General features: G+C 39.7%; 2 protein-coding genes across 2 annotated transcripts; both read left to right on the top strand.

Moving 5' to 3' along the window:
- Positions 1–215: 215 nt before the first annotated feature.
- dynlrb1 (dynein, light chain, roadblock-type 1) lies at positions 216–3,008 on the top strand. The gene is made up of 4 exons (XM_079242810.1): positions 216–301; positions 582–657; positions 2,028–2,195; positions 2,405–3,008. The coding sequence occupies exons 1-4, from the start codon at positions 299–301 to the stop codon at positions 2,446–2,448; spliced, it is 291 nt and encodes a 96-aa protein (XP_079098936.1). The 5' UTR covers positions 216–298; the 3' UTR covers positions 2,449–3,008.
- A 1,003-nt stretch (positions 3,009–4,011) lies between these two features.
- Positions 4,012–14,630, top strand: map1lc3a (microtubule-associated protein 1 light chain 3 alpha). Its single transcript, XM_079242585.1, has 4 exons — positions 4,012–4,153; positions 8,715–8,770; positions 9,488–9,594; positions 12,817–14,630. Exons 1-4 carry the CDS (start codon positions 4,114–4,116, stop codon positions 12,977–12,979), a joined length of 366 nt encoding a protein of 121 aa, XP_079098711.1. The 5' UTR covers positions 4,012–4,113; the 3' UTR covers positions 12,980–14,630.
- Positions 14,631–16,238: the final 1,608 nt, after the last annotated feature.

Raw genomic sequence — 16,238 nt, 5'->3', positions numbered from 1 at the left:
AAAATTCCATCACTATTCCCGTGTTTCTGTTGATAATAACAAGTGGACGGCAACCAATAGTATTGCCTATACTTTTATTACCGTGTCAACAATGGTATTTATATCCAGGAAAGAAAAAGTCAAGGGAAAATGGTTTCAGGAAGGCCTGTCATTTTTCCCAGGGCATGAAACGCACCATTGTGACAGCTGCCCCGGATGTGATCGTATTCGTCTCCTGGAAACAAAACCAGTGAAAGCTGCTGTTTTGCCGATCTCGGAGTAACATTTCGGAAGAACATCTTACCTCACAAACGTTAAAATGGTGGGATTTTCGGACTGTTTGACGTGTTTTTAAATAAAAACATTTGTTTCATGTGTTTTTTTTTTTTTTTAATAATGACATGAATAATTACAGTGCTTTACTAAAGAGTCTTTAATAAGTTGCTAATTGTAGCTAGCTGGGTGATGCTAGTCGGGCGTAGTCGGCTGATAACAGACCAAAGTTTTATTAAACAAACCTTGTTTACAGCTAGTCTAGTTTATTGTTGGATGATGTTTTACTCATATTGGTGAGCGTTATCACTGCTTTTGCTGTTCCTCAGTCTGAAGTGGAGGAAACGCTGAAACGAATCCAGAGTCAGAAAGGCGTCCAGGGGATCATCATCGTCAATTCAGAAGGTAAAAACCACTTCAGATTAAACTTTCAGATACAACCAACAAAAGGTGGTATCCCTGGTTTACCTAAGACCTTTGTAGACCCCAAAATATGACATTTGAGATTATGAAGTTAAATCTGGGGTCTATCCCAGTAAATAGTTAAAACTAGAATAAAACGTAGGTGTTTTCATTAAGTATCTGCTTGCTAAAGATTTCCTTTGGTCCTTAATGAAGCTGAAAACATTTTAAGGACTAGAAAAGTGACTAGATTTAGCAAGTTTGTTATGACTTATAGATTTATATTGATTTGGCTGGAAGTTTTCCATTGAGACAGGATTCTGGTGTCAGACAGGTTCAGATCTGAAAATGATTTATAATCTTGCTACAGTTAAAAACGTGAAGTTAAAAACTAGAAATTGTTGGTGTAAAACAAACTTATTTGGGGGTTTTTTTTTCACACAGTGACCTGCCAAAGAAGAGCACAGAGATCATTTGAGTTGAGCCTAGTGTGTTCATTTCCTGAATTTGTCACCATGGCAACAGATATAAAGAACAGAGCAATCATTTTCAGTCTAGCAAGCTGTAAACAAATGCATGCCAGTCTGAACCACAAACTTAGTCCAAAAAAAGGACTGTGGAACATTTTTAAAGTGGAGTCTGTTCAGTATTGTAGTCAGCGGGTAATAAAAGTTAAATTATATTTTTATATACATCTGTTCATCTGATATTCTTCTGATAGTCTTATCAACTTATTTGATAGACCTATTTCTGGAAATTTTCCACATCAGTGGACCATAAAGATCTGTTTTATTAATAGATACATAATTCTGAAGAGTTAAACCAAGACTTCTGTCTTTGCTACTTTTCAGGCTTTTTTAAGTTTTGTCATCTTATTAAGAATCCATCCACCAATCTTCTTTTTTTTGTGTTTGACATTTATTAAGATAAATAATTGGGCTGAGACACAGTCTCATTGATTTATGACATAATTTACTTCCTGGGATTAATAAAGTATTTAACAAGTCACTTTTGAGAGTACAGTCATTGTCTGGTCTAATAGTTTTGGGTAAAACCATCTTAATCAGATTTAACAATAGTAATGTTTAATTCCAATATTGTAGTTCTTTTGCTACATGTTTTGCTAACATAGTCTTTAGGTTCTTGTTTTTCAGTTCCTTACACATTTATTCTTTCCACTATTTCCCCATAGAACGCTGCCTTGAATGTTTCGTTGTGGTTGGCAGAGTTTGTTTTAATATCCCATGTATAGTTTTTTTTGTTTACTGGTTTTTTTGTTTTGAATAAAAGTATCCAGTAAAATGTCTTTAACATGTTCAGAACTGTGATTCCTTGTATATTTAATCTGTAAATGAACCAATGTTTTTATTCAGGAATCCCTATTAAGACAACTCTAGACAACTCAAGCACAGTGCAGTACGCTGGACTGATCCACCAGCTGGTGATGAAGGCGAGGAGCACCGTGCGAGACATTGACCCCCAGAACGACCTTACATTCCTGCGTGTGCGCTCCAAGAAGAATGAGATTATGATTGCTCCAGGTTAGCGTATGAATAATAATCCACAGCTTTGTCATTCCTGCTTCTTCTTATATTAAAGAATAACAGATTTATAATTGGTAAACTCAAATATCACAATAAATCTCGTGTTGTTAGGTGACAGTAATGATTCTTAGCATCCACTACATTCAAATCCAACTTGTTCTTTCACTTTGAGTTTAACTGTTTTTTTTATCTTGTTGTCTCAACAGATAAGGACTATTTTTTGATCGTCATCCAGAACCCCTCTGTCTGAAACTGAAGGATATGCTGACCTGCTCTTCAATTTTCTTTGCCTTTCTTTCTTTCTTTTTTTTTTTTTTTTTGTCCACCAAAACCTTCTGATGCACTAGCTGTAAAAGAAGAGAACAGCAAGAACTGAGGCTGATTAAAATGGCAACCATCACTTCACTGAGAGCTGAACCAGACAACTGTTCATCGCTCCATAGATGAATATCTTTTTTTCTTGTTTTTGCATTCCAGATCGTCATCCTTTCTCAGCTCTATGTTATACGTTATTGTCAGGTATATATTTGGAATATCTGGGTCAAGAAGAGAGAAGTACTTGGTTTAAAACCCACCACTGAAGTTGGAAAAGTAAATCTGGACCAGAACATACATATACAAGATTCAGTATACTGTATGAGACAAAGTCTAGCAGACAATTTGAAAGTCTGTTTCTTTAGCCATTGAAAGTTGCCATTATTTATTGCTTGTTTTAATTTTGCAGGTGCGCAGTGAACCTACACTACAAGCATTTCACTGCATGTCATGTCTACTTTTTGTTAGTTAAGTGTAACAAACATTAAAAGTTAAAATGGGTGTTGTGTGTTTTTATTTAAAGCATTTATTTAAAAAAAAAAATCATACATAACATTTGTACATAAAACTAGAAATGCACAAGCATATGTACATACTGGAGAAACACTACAAGTCAAAAGTCTGCACTCTAACATTAGATTTAAAATAAAACTGTCCAAATATAAATGTATATTCATACATATACATGGGTCTATATATAATCATAAAATGAAATTCTGATATCTATTCATGCATATCAATGCTGACTGAAAAAGAAGTAGGTATACTCCATATACCCGCGTATACCCTGGACCACACCACAGACCTGCAAACAGAAACTTCAAATCAATAATGTTTCTCTTCACAGGGGTCTTCTGAACTTCACTTTGTCTGGTTTCTTACCTAGAGACCTGTTTACCTCGGGTGACCATAGCAGGGGCATGAAGTCTCTTGCAGCATAGCTCCTGAGATCAGTGGGTTGCACAGACCCTGAAACCAAATAAATAAATGTCAATTTATCCTTTTTTTTAATACCACTTATTCCAATACAGGGTCGTGGGGTAACTTGCTTTTCCTAACAATTTCCATGGTAGAAGCAAGGTATAGGTAGGTACCCTAGACAGGTCAACAATCTATTACAGGACCAACACAGAGAGACAAACAATCACTCACGCTCATGCTCACACCTACTCCTAGAGACATTTTAGAGAGACCATCTGACCTAACATGCATGTCTTTGGATGGTGGAAGGAAAGCCAGATTACTTGCAAAAGGGCGCCTACATCTCAATGACCAATATTTAGATACAGCAACAGTTTGGTGAGAGTTGAAGATATAAACCTTGCATAAATTCTTATGAGTACAAACATCTAGAAGTTTAGTATTGCATTTCAGATGTCTTTATGAATCGTTATTAGTCTGGGTGAGGCTCAGAGTAAAAATTGGTTGAACGTCCCCTTTAAATGCAGCGGATGACGTCAGATGCTTGGCTGGCTGGCTTTGTTTGTCCGGAGCCGCTGAGCTTCAGACTGACCGCAGAGACGAGCGGAGAGCGAGCGACGCCGCGGGCCACTGCACTGCTTTTTCATCAAGCTACGGTTGTGTTATAACTGCGACAGAGATGCCGTCCGACAGACCCTTCAAACAGCGGAGGACATTTGGTAGGAAAGCCGCCGACATGAAGGGGCAGAAAATAACCGCAGAGTGGAGCAGCTGCAGCCGGCCTGTTAGCCACCTAGCTTAGCTTAGCCACCTAGCCTAGCCCGTCTGCTGACAAGTGGAGTTACATGGTATCTGCTTCTCTGTGGGGTTATTACAGACGTATGCAGGCTGCTTATAACACGATAGTAACACTACTGTAAAGTTTACCACTGTCAAATTAAACGAGTGTTCCTTCTTAGTATGTTATTATGAGAGAACGAACATTTTGACCAAATGTCTATCATATTTGTTATGTAGGTTAACTGGGCTGCAGCTGTTTAAAGGGCCATCTGGGTCACTGTCACATTAGGTTGGCAACCCTTGAGGCTGGCAAGGGCTGTCACCAGCAGCTTTTATGCAACTGGATAAACCAGACGACTTTATAAGCAGCAGCACCAGCGTTCACTGTTTGCAGAGGAAAAACAACATGTGCTGACACATTATCCGAGTACACGTGTTCCTCAATTTATGTTGTAATTTGATGCCAAAAGACGGCCCCTGTGCTTGGTAGGGAGGAGCCCAGTGTCCATTGCATAATCTTCCCACACAGAGGAAGAAAGAAAAGACTGCTGAGTGGAGATAGACTGAAAAATGCCTTTACTGTTTTCCTGTATCATAAAGTCAAACAACCTTGTCCCATGTTGATTAACTGATCAATGGCTTGCTTTGTGAATGGCTGCTTTTTGTTTATTATGAGCAACACCTTGCTTTTATATTTATATATATATATATATATATATATATATATATATATATATATATATATATATACACACACACATATATATATATATATATATATATATATATATAATGTACACAATGTAATGTAATGGAGCAAGAGAGATGTGTGTGATTGTGTGTTTCAAAAGGGATCAGATCAGATTTAAATAAAGAGTCACGAAAATCCCAAGATGTATTGTAATAAACACATAAAATACATCTTCTTAAACTTCTAAGGTTATGAGTTAAGAAATGATAAGCCATCTGGTGCGTACCAGGTCATAAATTAAGTAAATACCACCAAACAAATACATGACACATGACATGTTAATCCAATATGTCACAATATTTACCTAAAACCTGAGCCAAGTGTGTGAAAAACATAGTTTGCTGTGTCATTGGACTTCTACTTTTCCTTATGTTTTTAAACGTTTCTTTAAAAATCTGGGCACTTGGGTTGTCAGTAAACTATTCACGTTGAAAAAGTAAAGTCTGAGTACTTTTGAGCATTGGCTAAAGTTTCTTGATAAAAGGTAATGATAATGAGAAAAAGAGGTAAATTTTATGTTTGCACTACAACAGACTGGAAGAAACACAGCAAGCAAAGGTGTCCTAAGAGAACATTTATAATCAGAGAGACATTCAGATGGAGAATCATGTGGTTTTTAGAAATCTGCTGAAACTTATATCTAAAAAAAACAAACAAACAAAAACTTTACTGATTTTTAAGGATAAAGGATGACAGTGTCACCCATGAGTCGCTAATCATTGCACTTTATTGATCCTCATCAGTGTGAGCTCCTGTATAAAAGCATTCAGCACAACACACAACAAGGAGGAGGTGTGAACAACAGTTGCTGCTCAAACTGGGACTGATTACAAGGTCATTTCCAAACTATGTAGGGTCCATCATTCTGTGAGAAATACTATCCCAAGTGGTAAACATTTAAGACCGATGCCAATTTCCCAAAAGTGAACGTTCCAGCAAGTCCAGCCCAAGATCAGACTGTTGAATTCTCCATGAAACGACAAACAACCCAAGAGCTATATCTCACATTCTCCAGACCTCAGTAAGTATATTAAATGTTAAAGTTCACGGCTGTCCACTTAGTAAAAGACTGAACAAGTAGGCGTTGTTTGGAAAATTTCTTCTCTCTTAAAAGGTAGCAGAGCTTAGATTTGCAGAAGCCAGTGCTGCAGACCTTTTTGAACTCAAGCAATGTTGAAATAAAAAGTGGATTCCTCCACAACCATGTGAGAGATAGATAGACATTTAACTTATCAGTTGTAAAGGGGGGTCTACAAGCTGCAGTTTTTCACACATTACTTCTTTCACCTGAGCTTTAAGCCTGGCTAGAGTTTAAAACAAAAACAAAACAAAACAATAGCTGAAGTTGTTCTGAAATCAGCCATCAGACTGAGGTGGTAAAAACTCAGAACAGGTAGTGAAAGAAAGGAAACACAGCAAGGAAAACAGGTGGAATTCACACACAAATTAAATGCAAAGTTGTAAAATATGCAAACTCAGTCCACAGTTGTGTACATGGGAGTTTTAATTCCTGTTTAAATCCAAATAAAAGTTATAAACTGATGAAAAGCGACCATGTAAACTCTTGATTCCTAATGCAAATTTCTATTTGGAATTAAACTTAATTCCAATGTAAGTGGCTGGTTTATTTGCATTTTAATTCTGAACTATTTAATTCCTCTGTCATGTAAACCTTAATTCCGCTTTAAGTTAATTCTGGTCGTTCTGAGCATGCTCGTTACCTTGTCCTGTCCCGATGATGCACGTTGTTTTGCCTCCCATGTTCGGTGGTCTATCTTTCTTCGTCTTCCCAGTTGCTGCGAAAAGTAAAGTAGTATGCTCGTGTTGAGCTGATCTTTCAAATTTATAATAAAAATAGTGGCGAAACTGGTACTTATTATGTAGTTTTTACAAGTTACGACTGAAAAGACAAGAAGCAGGGAGTGAACTTTAATTATTTCTGGTATATGTCATACGTCACGTGCACCCTCTGTCCAATCAGAACCCTTCCCAACCCGCTGCTCTGAAGAGGAGTTAAGTTTCATGTAAACCTTCATTCGGAATTATTATTTTCAAGTACATTCATAGGACAATATGCCAATTCTGAATTATTTAATTCTGAATTATTAATTCTAAATAAAAAAAAAAAAAACACGTAATCGTAGCCAGTGATGTTCCTTCTGGATGGAGATCATAAACCGTTTATCTGTTTAAATAGAAGAGACGTAAGAAGGATTGTGGCTGCAAATGGTTTCATCTGTTACGCTGATCATTATTCTCTTATTCAGGTGAGTTAAACATTGCAGCTCTGCTGGTGAAATTGCTCAAATGATAAATGGACCTCACTGCAGTAAATGAAGCTACATTTAAATATTACATCACAAAAAGAAAATGTGAACACTGAGGAGGCGGCGGTTTGACACAGACATGACGGGTTGGTCGGACAGACTTTACCCTCAGTGGCTGATGCGGTGTGGACACAGTTTTGTTATGAATCAGGTTCTGCATCACTGATGAAACAAACATGAACATGTTGTCAGGTTTTGTCTTAATTTCTGTTTCCTGTGTATTTATTTAATGAATCTAAAGATTTTTCTAGAATTAGTTGGAAATGTTTGTTTCTGCTAAACAAAGCATGCATATAAGAAACGTCTAATCTTTCTTCATTCTCAGCCAGTTCAGCTAAATCAGTGGTTTTATTGTTCAGTGGTGCTATAACACACAACATGAGGCCAAAGCCAGTCCAACAGCAGACAGGTTGAACTTTTCAGATGATTTTATTTATCAAGTTTCTTCAGAGGCTTTAGAAACTAATCCAAATGCAGCGTTCCAGTTTCCCCAGATACTGAGGGAAACTGGGAATGACATCTCATCCTCCAGTTTCTCATCTGAAAACCAGCAGGAATCAGTTTTCACACAAGGAAGCCGTAGCAACAGATTCAGACAGTTTAACGCTGTCAACACTTTGTGTGCAGGGTCGCCATGTTGGATTTCCAGGTCAGTGGAGGGTTAGTGAGTTCCTCTGACTTAGAAATCTGAATTTGGGACGTATTCCAGCTCATTTTTCTTAGAGGTGAGCTGGGAATTCTGAGTTTATGTAATGAGGAGTAACACTTCTTTTTTTTTTCCTCTGGGTTTTGTTATATGACTTGTTCTGTTCTGGGTCAGTGCAACTGGTCCAGCCTCCTCTCTGTGCAGTCTGCAGGGAGGGAATTCATTCTTTTCTCCTCTGAATAAACCATTAATCCTCAGGCTGTAAGGCCACTGATAGAGATCAAACAAAACATTAGCCTCAATCTGGCATCTGAAGCAGAGGAAGACGCTGCAACTCTGGATGGTTCTGCAGGATTGTTGGAAATTATTCTGTCTTTAAGATAAATTTCTGTTCAGCTCAGGAACTGGAGTTACATAACTCAGATCTGTATTACACATCTGCATTTTCACTTAACAGATGTTTTCTTTTATATTTAACTTGTTTATGCTCTTATATTTTTTTATTTCTATTGTCTTTAACTTATAATACACGATCTGACTGCAACCAATCACATCTGCACCAGCATCTCCTACTCAGACACTTCAAATTCTCCTTTGGTTTTTTCCACCTTTGACAATTTCCTAAACAGATTGCTGAAACATCACCTCGTTATGCACATGTATAAAGATGAAAATCTAAATTTAAAAAACTGGAACTACAAACTAAATAAATGAAACTGGAGCTTTACGACTGGTTGAGGTTGTTTCTCATCATTTGGTGTTTTTTGTCCCCACAGCTGACCGGTGCAAAGAGGTCCAGCAGATCCGCGAGCAGCACCCAAACAAGATCCCTGTAAGCCGCTGTTCAGATCTGATCTCGCTTCACACCACATAGCAGAGATCCTCAAGCATATGTCTGTTGAAACTGTTGGTTTCCAGTATCATACTGGTGTCTGACAGTTACCATGAAACACCATAAAATCAAGACTTGCCCATTGTACTGATTTATTTTTTTAACAACTGAGCCACATTAAATCTGCATCTCTGCTGAGGTGAATTGCTCCACCGCTTTGCTTATGAGACTACCCCAAGCCTTCACGGCGGGGCTTGCAGAACTGAACATTTCTGATTGGTCAAGTCTTCCATGGTTATCTATCTGAGTTACCTCAGGTTTACTTACAAGTTTACTGTCTTCTGTGGCTTGTAAAATCTTTGTACCAATGACATTAAATTTAGGACTTTTGACACGTTGAATCAGCTGAAAGGACACCGACACACTGATAGTCCAGGAGAGAACGACGAGAAAAAACTGATTTGGACAAGAAAGAAGTGAAACCAGCAAGATGATGTTCATGTCAGAGGTGTTCACGGCACTTATCCTCTGATATGTAAATAAAAACCAGGCTCCATTTGTCTAAACACCTCTGCATACTTCAGATGGAATAATCGTCCTGCTCCGCAGGGGGAGAAACATCTTTCTTTGTGCATGAATGTTGTTGCAGCGAACAGATCATGAACAGAAGATTTTTAATGTGTCGTTCTGACAGACTGTTGTGTTTCGTGTCTGCAGGTGATCATTGAGCGGTATAAGGGGGAGAAGCAACTGCCCGTCTTGGACAAGACCAAGTTCCTGGTACCGGATCATGTCAACATGAGTGAGCTGGTCAAGATCATCCGGTAAACAAACATCTGTTTTTCCACCTCTTTAGAGCCATTTCAGAGCATCACTATTAACCAGGGCTGCTGGAGCAGAAAGGGCAGCCAGTGTGGTCTCCTTACAGCCCCGATTCAGCAACGCTGGGTAAATCTCACTCCAGGTTTTGTTTAAAGGGGCTCTATGATGCTGTTTCTACTTTTCTGAGCTTTCTCTGTTCGCTTGTTTCTGGCAGAGGCTGATCAGAGAGGAATAATACAACATGAATGAATGTTTCTGAAAAATGCTTGATTATTTCTTCCCCTTCTGGACTTGCATATTAAAATAAATTAGACTGAAATGTGCATCATGGAGCCACTTTGACAGAATCATATGAAAAACTAGAAAACTTTGGAACAGAGCAGCGTCTTTCCGGCTTGTGCTCCGTCACAAGTAAACCCAAACCAGTAAGACCAGAATCTTCATGACAACTAAAACCCGTCCGCAGCTAAGCGGATTGATCTCCTAAGATTGTCACCGTGATTTCACAAGAGGCTAGCTTCCTCCCAGGCTGAGAGCTCACCTGCTGTTTTACACCTGATTCCAGCTTTGCTCTCAAACCTTGCTGTTCCGCTCTGTACTGGTTGCAGAATGTAAACTGGTAACCATTATAAACCAACGCACTACACAATGTACAACTTCTGATCAGAGCCAGTCAGGACAAGGCTCAGTTCCTACACCTCGAACTGAGAAACATTAGGTGCACCGACACAACCTAGAAAATACCTGTTGCCGTGTCAACCAGGTCAACATTTAGTCATAGTAGGTTTTTTGAGATGTCAGAGGAAGTTATTTGAGGTGTGTGTGTATGAGCATCAAGAGCTGTCAGCTAACGTGCACATGTACGAGTAAAGTTTTACAAACCTTGTGATAAGTCAGGTGTGTGTGTGTGTGTGTGTGTCAGTGAAACTCATTTTTATTAAGCTGAAGATAAATTTGTGTCACGTGGACCTGAAAAGCTGAGCAGGCGTAAACACAAAAGCACTTTTCCTTGTCAAAGATGCGATCGAGCCATAAGAGTTGATTTGCCATCATGTGTCAGCAGACTCCCAGATGGTCGGCTTCTTCTGGATCTTATTCGCCGCCGCAGCAGCGAAGGCTGGCGGTGGAAAGTGAGGAGACTCAGAGGAGGTGAAATATGAGAACGGAAGCTAAAAATGAGCTGCAACATGAAACGAGATGTCTTGGACAGAAATGTGGGATTGCTTTGACATTCCGTCGATTTCAGACATTTTTTCACTTTAGAATCCAATTAAAACTGAAGCATGTTCGGAAAATAAAGGGAAGGTTTCTGTCACGTTAAATGAAGCTGAAACCTTTTTCCAGATAGTTTTTTCATTTAACCTTCAAGGCATTTGGAACAAAGTAGTTTTTGTTGGTTTTTCTCCCACTCAGGCACAGACATGGTTCAATCCAGACATTTTTATTAGCCAGTCTGATAAACTTCTTCCAGGCCAAAGTGGCCTAAATCCACCTTTATTGTCCAAATGTGTCCCACATCTGAACAGCACAGTTCTGTTGTAGATGGTTTTTATAAGCCAAACCTCTTTCATAAATCTGATTCATATCTGATGTTTTCAGAGACTTCAGTCATGAACAGTCATGCTCGATTTCATCTGACTTTTAGCTCATTGGATTGGGGCAGATGTCACAATTGTGTGCCAGAGGAGGCAGGACAGGCCAAGATAAAGTGTGGCAATAGAGGAAACAGTATTATATGATCATTTTGTTGGATCTGATTGCACAGTAACTTTAGAATGAATACACAGATGCTGATCTGAGCATTATTCATATTTACTTCTGTAAACTGCTGCATGCGACCCCACATCTGCTTGTATGTGTCATTGCAGGACCACCGACTGCTAAACTTAAGGTCACTTTTTAGCTATAATAAGAGAAACTACATGAAAAAGAACTAAATATCTCGGTAAAGATCAGGACTGAGCTTTAAGACCTGCAGCATGAGAAATATAATAATAAACAGGCAGGACTGAATTCTGTTTATTAAAAACATGAAAACTGCTCTGTACACAGTAAATAAATACTACTGGATTGTTGAAAACAGGTGGAAAACCCTGCAGGACCTCTACCTGCAGTGGGGGGGGGGCTTCTTTCAACCGGAGTAGAGAATTTATAGAAACACAGTGAAGACATGTAGCTCGCTTTGACTTCCAGCTGACCTTTAGCAGAATAGCTGCTTTTTCTGACATAAATCACACTGGAACAGTGATATTTCCGCTTTTTTTCTACAGTTCATGGCAGACACTGAGCTCATGCAGAGTTATGTTTGAACAGTAAAAGTATAAAACAAGTGTAAGACTCTGTTTTCCATCTGGATGATGTAACAGGCTGTGAATGACACTCAGCTTGTCACGTTGGGCTGTAAACCCAACCAGTTTTGCACAGCGGTAAAATCCCAAATGTCACCTGAACATATCATGTCAGTGTCACATTAAGCAAACTTTGACAGTGTTTAACCCAGCTGCTCCTGCAGGTGGTGGATGTATTTCCTCCCCTCACTGCAACTTCTTTATGCCATGGTTTTTATCTCTGGTGAGCCGTCCTCCACAATGACACATGGTCAGGTTTTTTTTTTTTCTAACCAACAAATCCGACAAATATGATGTAATCTATTTGTTTGGAGCTTCCTCTTCCTTTTCTCACTCGGGCAGCAAAGCAACACAGCAGCAACACCTGGATGTTGTGTAACTTTGTTGTTCCGTCTGCAAGTCACACTGATCTGCCAACACGGTTCAGAAATAATCCTTTCTGGAAAGTCACGATATTGAGGGATCTTCACGATTAATTGTGGCGTTCAACTCTGAAGAGAATTACAAAATCAAGTACTCATGGCAACCATATTAATGACACAAGCCACATAGACAGCGGCGTACAGTGACTTCAAAATGCTAGTTTTCCTGTCTGCACATAAACGGCACAGAAAATCTATCAAATTCCCTCCTGAAAAGTCTGCGTTTGTCTCCAACACCTGGTGAAAACACCCGTGTTGGTGTGGTGGACATGAATCTGGTATTTTCCAGTTGCTTGGTGCGTTCTGTGACGCTGCAGGAGGTTTAACTCCATTTGTTTTGCTTAAGCTGCAGATGAATCGTTGCAACACGGACCAACAAGATCAGCGTAGTAACTCTTCTACTTCTTATCATCCTCACCCTCTCCCCTTACCCCCTCCTCCCCCACCCGTGCAGGCGCCGGCTGCAGCTCAACCCCACCCAGGCCTTCTTCCTGCTCGTCAACCAGCACAGCATGGTGTCAGTTTCCACTCCCATCTCTGAGATATACGAGCAGGAGAGAGACGAGGACGGCTTCCTCTACATGGTGTACGCCTCGCAGGAGACCTTCGGCTGTTAGGGAGGAAGACGAGAGGCGGGGGTGCATCCTCACGTACTGGGAGGATGAACATACTGGGGAGGAGTGAGGCTGAAAGGGGGGATGCTCGTCGTGTCAGAATAAATCAGAAACGAGCACCTTCCAGTCTTTGTTGCATTACAAGCTCACATAGCTGCATCCTGTTACAGAGCATGTGATTAAACCCCCACCCCACCCCTCCCTCCCAGCCCCCACCCCCACCCCCACCCCATCGTAATGGATCATCCTCTTTACGTTGGTCAGTACGTACATTAGCTACAAACACCGGCAGACAAAGTTCAGAGCCGACTCTTTTCCTCCCAAACAGGCCGAGTTCTGATTATTGATTGCTTTTTCATCTCTAACCTCACACACTAGACAAGCTAAACAGGAACGCCGCTCCGAGTTCAGGATGTCATCCCAAGCTAAACTCTATGTAGTCGTCATCATCGCTGCGGCAGCAGTGACCTAAGCTAGTAAACTTTGCAGCACGTTTTACTTTTAGTCCTCTGTTTTAGCTGTAGCCAAGTTTGTGTTCAGTAGAAAAGTTTGAATCTGATTTCCTGCAGCTGGAGTCGCCGCGTCGGGCTCCAAAGTCCTGCTGTCTGGCTCAAAACTTCTTCATGTGCAATATTTCCTCCTCACGCCTCTTTCAGGTGACACACAAGCATAGCTGCGGTGTTGGTCGTACAACCTGTCCTCACCTCAGACCCGCGAACCCGCCGCCTCAGCCTCGTAAGCACAACGACATCGCTGCTCATCACTCTCGTCAACGTTGTCAGAAACCAATCAGGTGAAGCCGATTCTGTCTGGTAGATGTTAGGCAGCTGAGCTGGAGTGAAGGCGCGAGGGCTTCGCTCTGTTCCAGCAGGTCTCCGGCTGCTTCCGCAGCTGTTTCAGGATAGTTGAAGATATTAGACACACACTGTCGCTGCTGGTTCGGAGAGGCGTTGCAGGAGGAGGGGTCACGCAGGATGTTTTTCTTCTGACAGTATCCGTATTTATTCCTTCCTTCCTTAAGCCGGCACAGATGAACTCAACAAATCCGCTTCATGTTCGGAGGCGTCGCCTCCTCCTGGTCAGAACACTACAGTAGCATCGAGTCGATTATTAGACATGACTAAATGTATCTGATGTAGGAACTGAATGAGCTTCTTTTGCACATGAATATATTAAGAGTTAGCGTAGATTTTTTTTTTTTTTTTTTTTTTTAAAGAAATGACTATCTATGTACCATGTTTCTTCTTTTGTATCTGCTCCCCGTCTGTCTGCCTTTCTTTAACAAAAATTTGTAGACAACAGTTTTTCTGCACTACAAACTTGCATGTTTGGATCATTTTTTTTTTTTTTAAATTTAAGTCATAAATGTATATTGATTTTATGCTATGGATATAATTGTATTGTTTTAAGTAAAGAAAAAACAAAAACAAATATTCTTTTTAGATGTTTCCCAAACCAAAAACTGAACCCACGTGTGTGTGTGAGTGTGTGTGTAAAATGAAAACTGCGCGTATAAACGATCATATAATCAATCTGTATTAGTGTGTTTTTCTTTGGGCTTACTCACTGTTTGGATGGGTGTAAATAGATGCACTGCTGCAACCTTATTCAAAGCATTTGCCAATAAAATAAAAATGAAATTTAAAAAAAAAAAGTTTCCTTTAAACCGCTTTTATTTTTGTTGCTGCTTTTCATGCCAGTGAACAGTTCCTGGTTCCTGCCAGCAGGTGGCACTAAAGGGCCGCAAAGCCTGATGGGAAACATTTCCTCTTCTTCATTGCTTGGGCCAAGTCCAAGAAATTCTTATTAAAGCTTTTCTCAGTCGCTTTGCTGCATTTCTCACAACAGAATTAATATTATAACTATTTGTTCCATCTCTACAACGATTAGTCCTTTCAGCACATCAGAGCCACATTTCTCAATGCATTAATGAAATAGCAAATGTTTTTAGACATGTAGCATTTGCTTTCATACAGTTAGCAGTGTTTTAATTTTTATTTCATTTGCTTTGGTATATTAGTCAAAATGAACTATACTTAGAACTGCGGAATAGTCAATCCCCATAAAACCAATAGGCCTGACTTCATTGCTTGAGTCATTACAAACAGCGATACAAGGTTGAGTTAAGTTTGTTAAAGTGACAAGTGTTTTTTTTTTTTTTTTAGTTTTTTTTTTTAGTTTTTGTTTCTTTTGTTTTTACATAATGTTGTGAGTTAATTGCTATAAGATGACAAAAAGTAATTAAATGTATTCTGTGTCATGTATTTAGTTACTTTACTCAAAACAGTGACATGTAGCTTTACTGTAGGCCTACATCCAGTGTGTAGTGCTGTTGCGTCTCCAAGATCTGACGGTTTGTATTAAAAAATACTTACAGATCAGACTGTCATAATGTCTGAGCCATTTAGTACCTTGTTAGTACTCGATGGTGGCAGTACCCTTCGGTTTGATAGCTCTAACACTAAATACTTGCTTTTTAGTTGGCTTTTGCAGGTCATCCATGAGGTTCTGCAGTTTGTTCTGTTTTGAGAAACACACAAACAATTGTGCAAATGTTCATTCTGTTGTGAGAAATGCACCAAAGCAACTGAGAGAAACTAGTGCAAATAAATCAACATGTTTTTGGGGTTTTTGGTTTTTTTTTTAACCATCTATTTGTACATAATACGTTCTCTGTATATGTGTGGGTTGTCCCCAGTTCCCTCTCACTGTGCAGACTAGGTTAATTGGTTATTCTAAATTTTCCAGTTTGTCTGTGGTGGTCCTGCCATGGACTGGTGACCTGCCCAACATGTCACCTGCCTTTCGCCTGCTAATCATATGGATACACTCCACATTACCAGTGTAGGAGCCGATTTCTTTAACTGTGTTCTAATTGGTGCTGTTAGGGGGCGCTGTATTGTTACCTGGGCAGGTGACGCATATAGGAGGAACACGTCACTAGTTGGGTAGATGTTTGGCCCAGAAGGCAAATGGTTTTTGACCGCAGGGCGCGACGTGTAACTGGCACAAGAATTTTGGAAATGGAATAAAATATGGATGAACCAGAAACTAAGGAATCAGAGTGAAATCAATCACGGAAACGCGGCGCGTCAAAACATTCTCGGGCCAAGATGTCTCAGTGGCTTTGATTTAGACTTAGCCCCGTCAACCAATGACCTTGAATTGAACTAAGTGGCGTGGAAAATGAATGAATGAAATACACAAAGGATCTGGAATGACACTCATCTAACAGATAAAAAAAGATCTCAGGTCCCAAAGC

Source organism: Telmatherina bonti (genome assembly GCF_933228915.1).
Source record: "Telmatherina bonti genome assembly, chromosome: 6".
Taxonomy (NCBI): domain Eukaryota; kingdom Metazoa; phylum Chordata; class Actinopteri; order Atheriniformes; family Telmatherinidae; genus Telmatherina; species Telmatherina bonti.
The sequence above is the reverse complement of the archived record's forward strand: the minus strand, read 5'-3'. Positions and strand labels throughout refer to the sequence as shown.

What these genes read in the sequence shown, in the direction of transcription:
- dynlrb1 (XM_079242810.1), top strand. An exon ending in CATCATCGTCAATTCAGAAG is followed by an intron (nt 658 to 2,027) that starts GTAAAAACCACT and finishes GTTTTTATTCAG; the next exon opens with GAATCCCTATTAAGACAACT. An exon ending in TGAGATTATGATTGCTCCAG is followed by an intron (nt 2,196 to 2,404) that starts GTTAGCGTATGA and finishes TTGTCTCAACAG; the next exon opens with ATAAGGACTATTTTTTGATC.
- map1lc3a (XM_079242585.1), top strand. Translation starts at nt 4,114, where the DNA reads ATGCCGTCCGACAGACCCTTCAAACAGCGGAGGACATTTG. An exon ending in CAAACAGCGGAGGACATTTG is followed by an intron (nt 4,154 to 8,714) that starts GTAGGAAAGCCG and finishes TTGTCCCCACAG; the next exon opens with CTGACCGGTGCAAAGAGGTC. An exon ending in AGCACCCAAACAAGATCCCT is followed by an intron (nt 8,771 to 9,487) that starts GTAAGCCGCTGT and finishes TCGTGTCTGCAG; the next exon opens with GTGATCATTGAGCGGTATAA.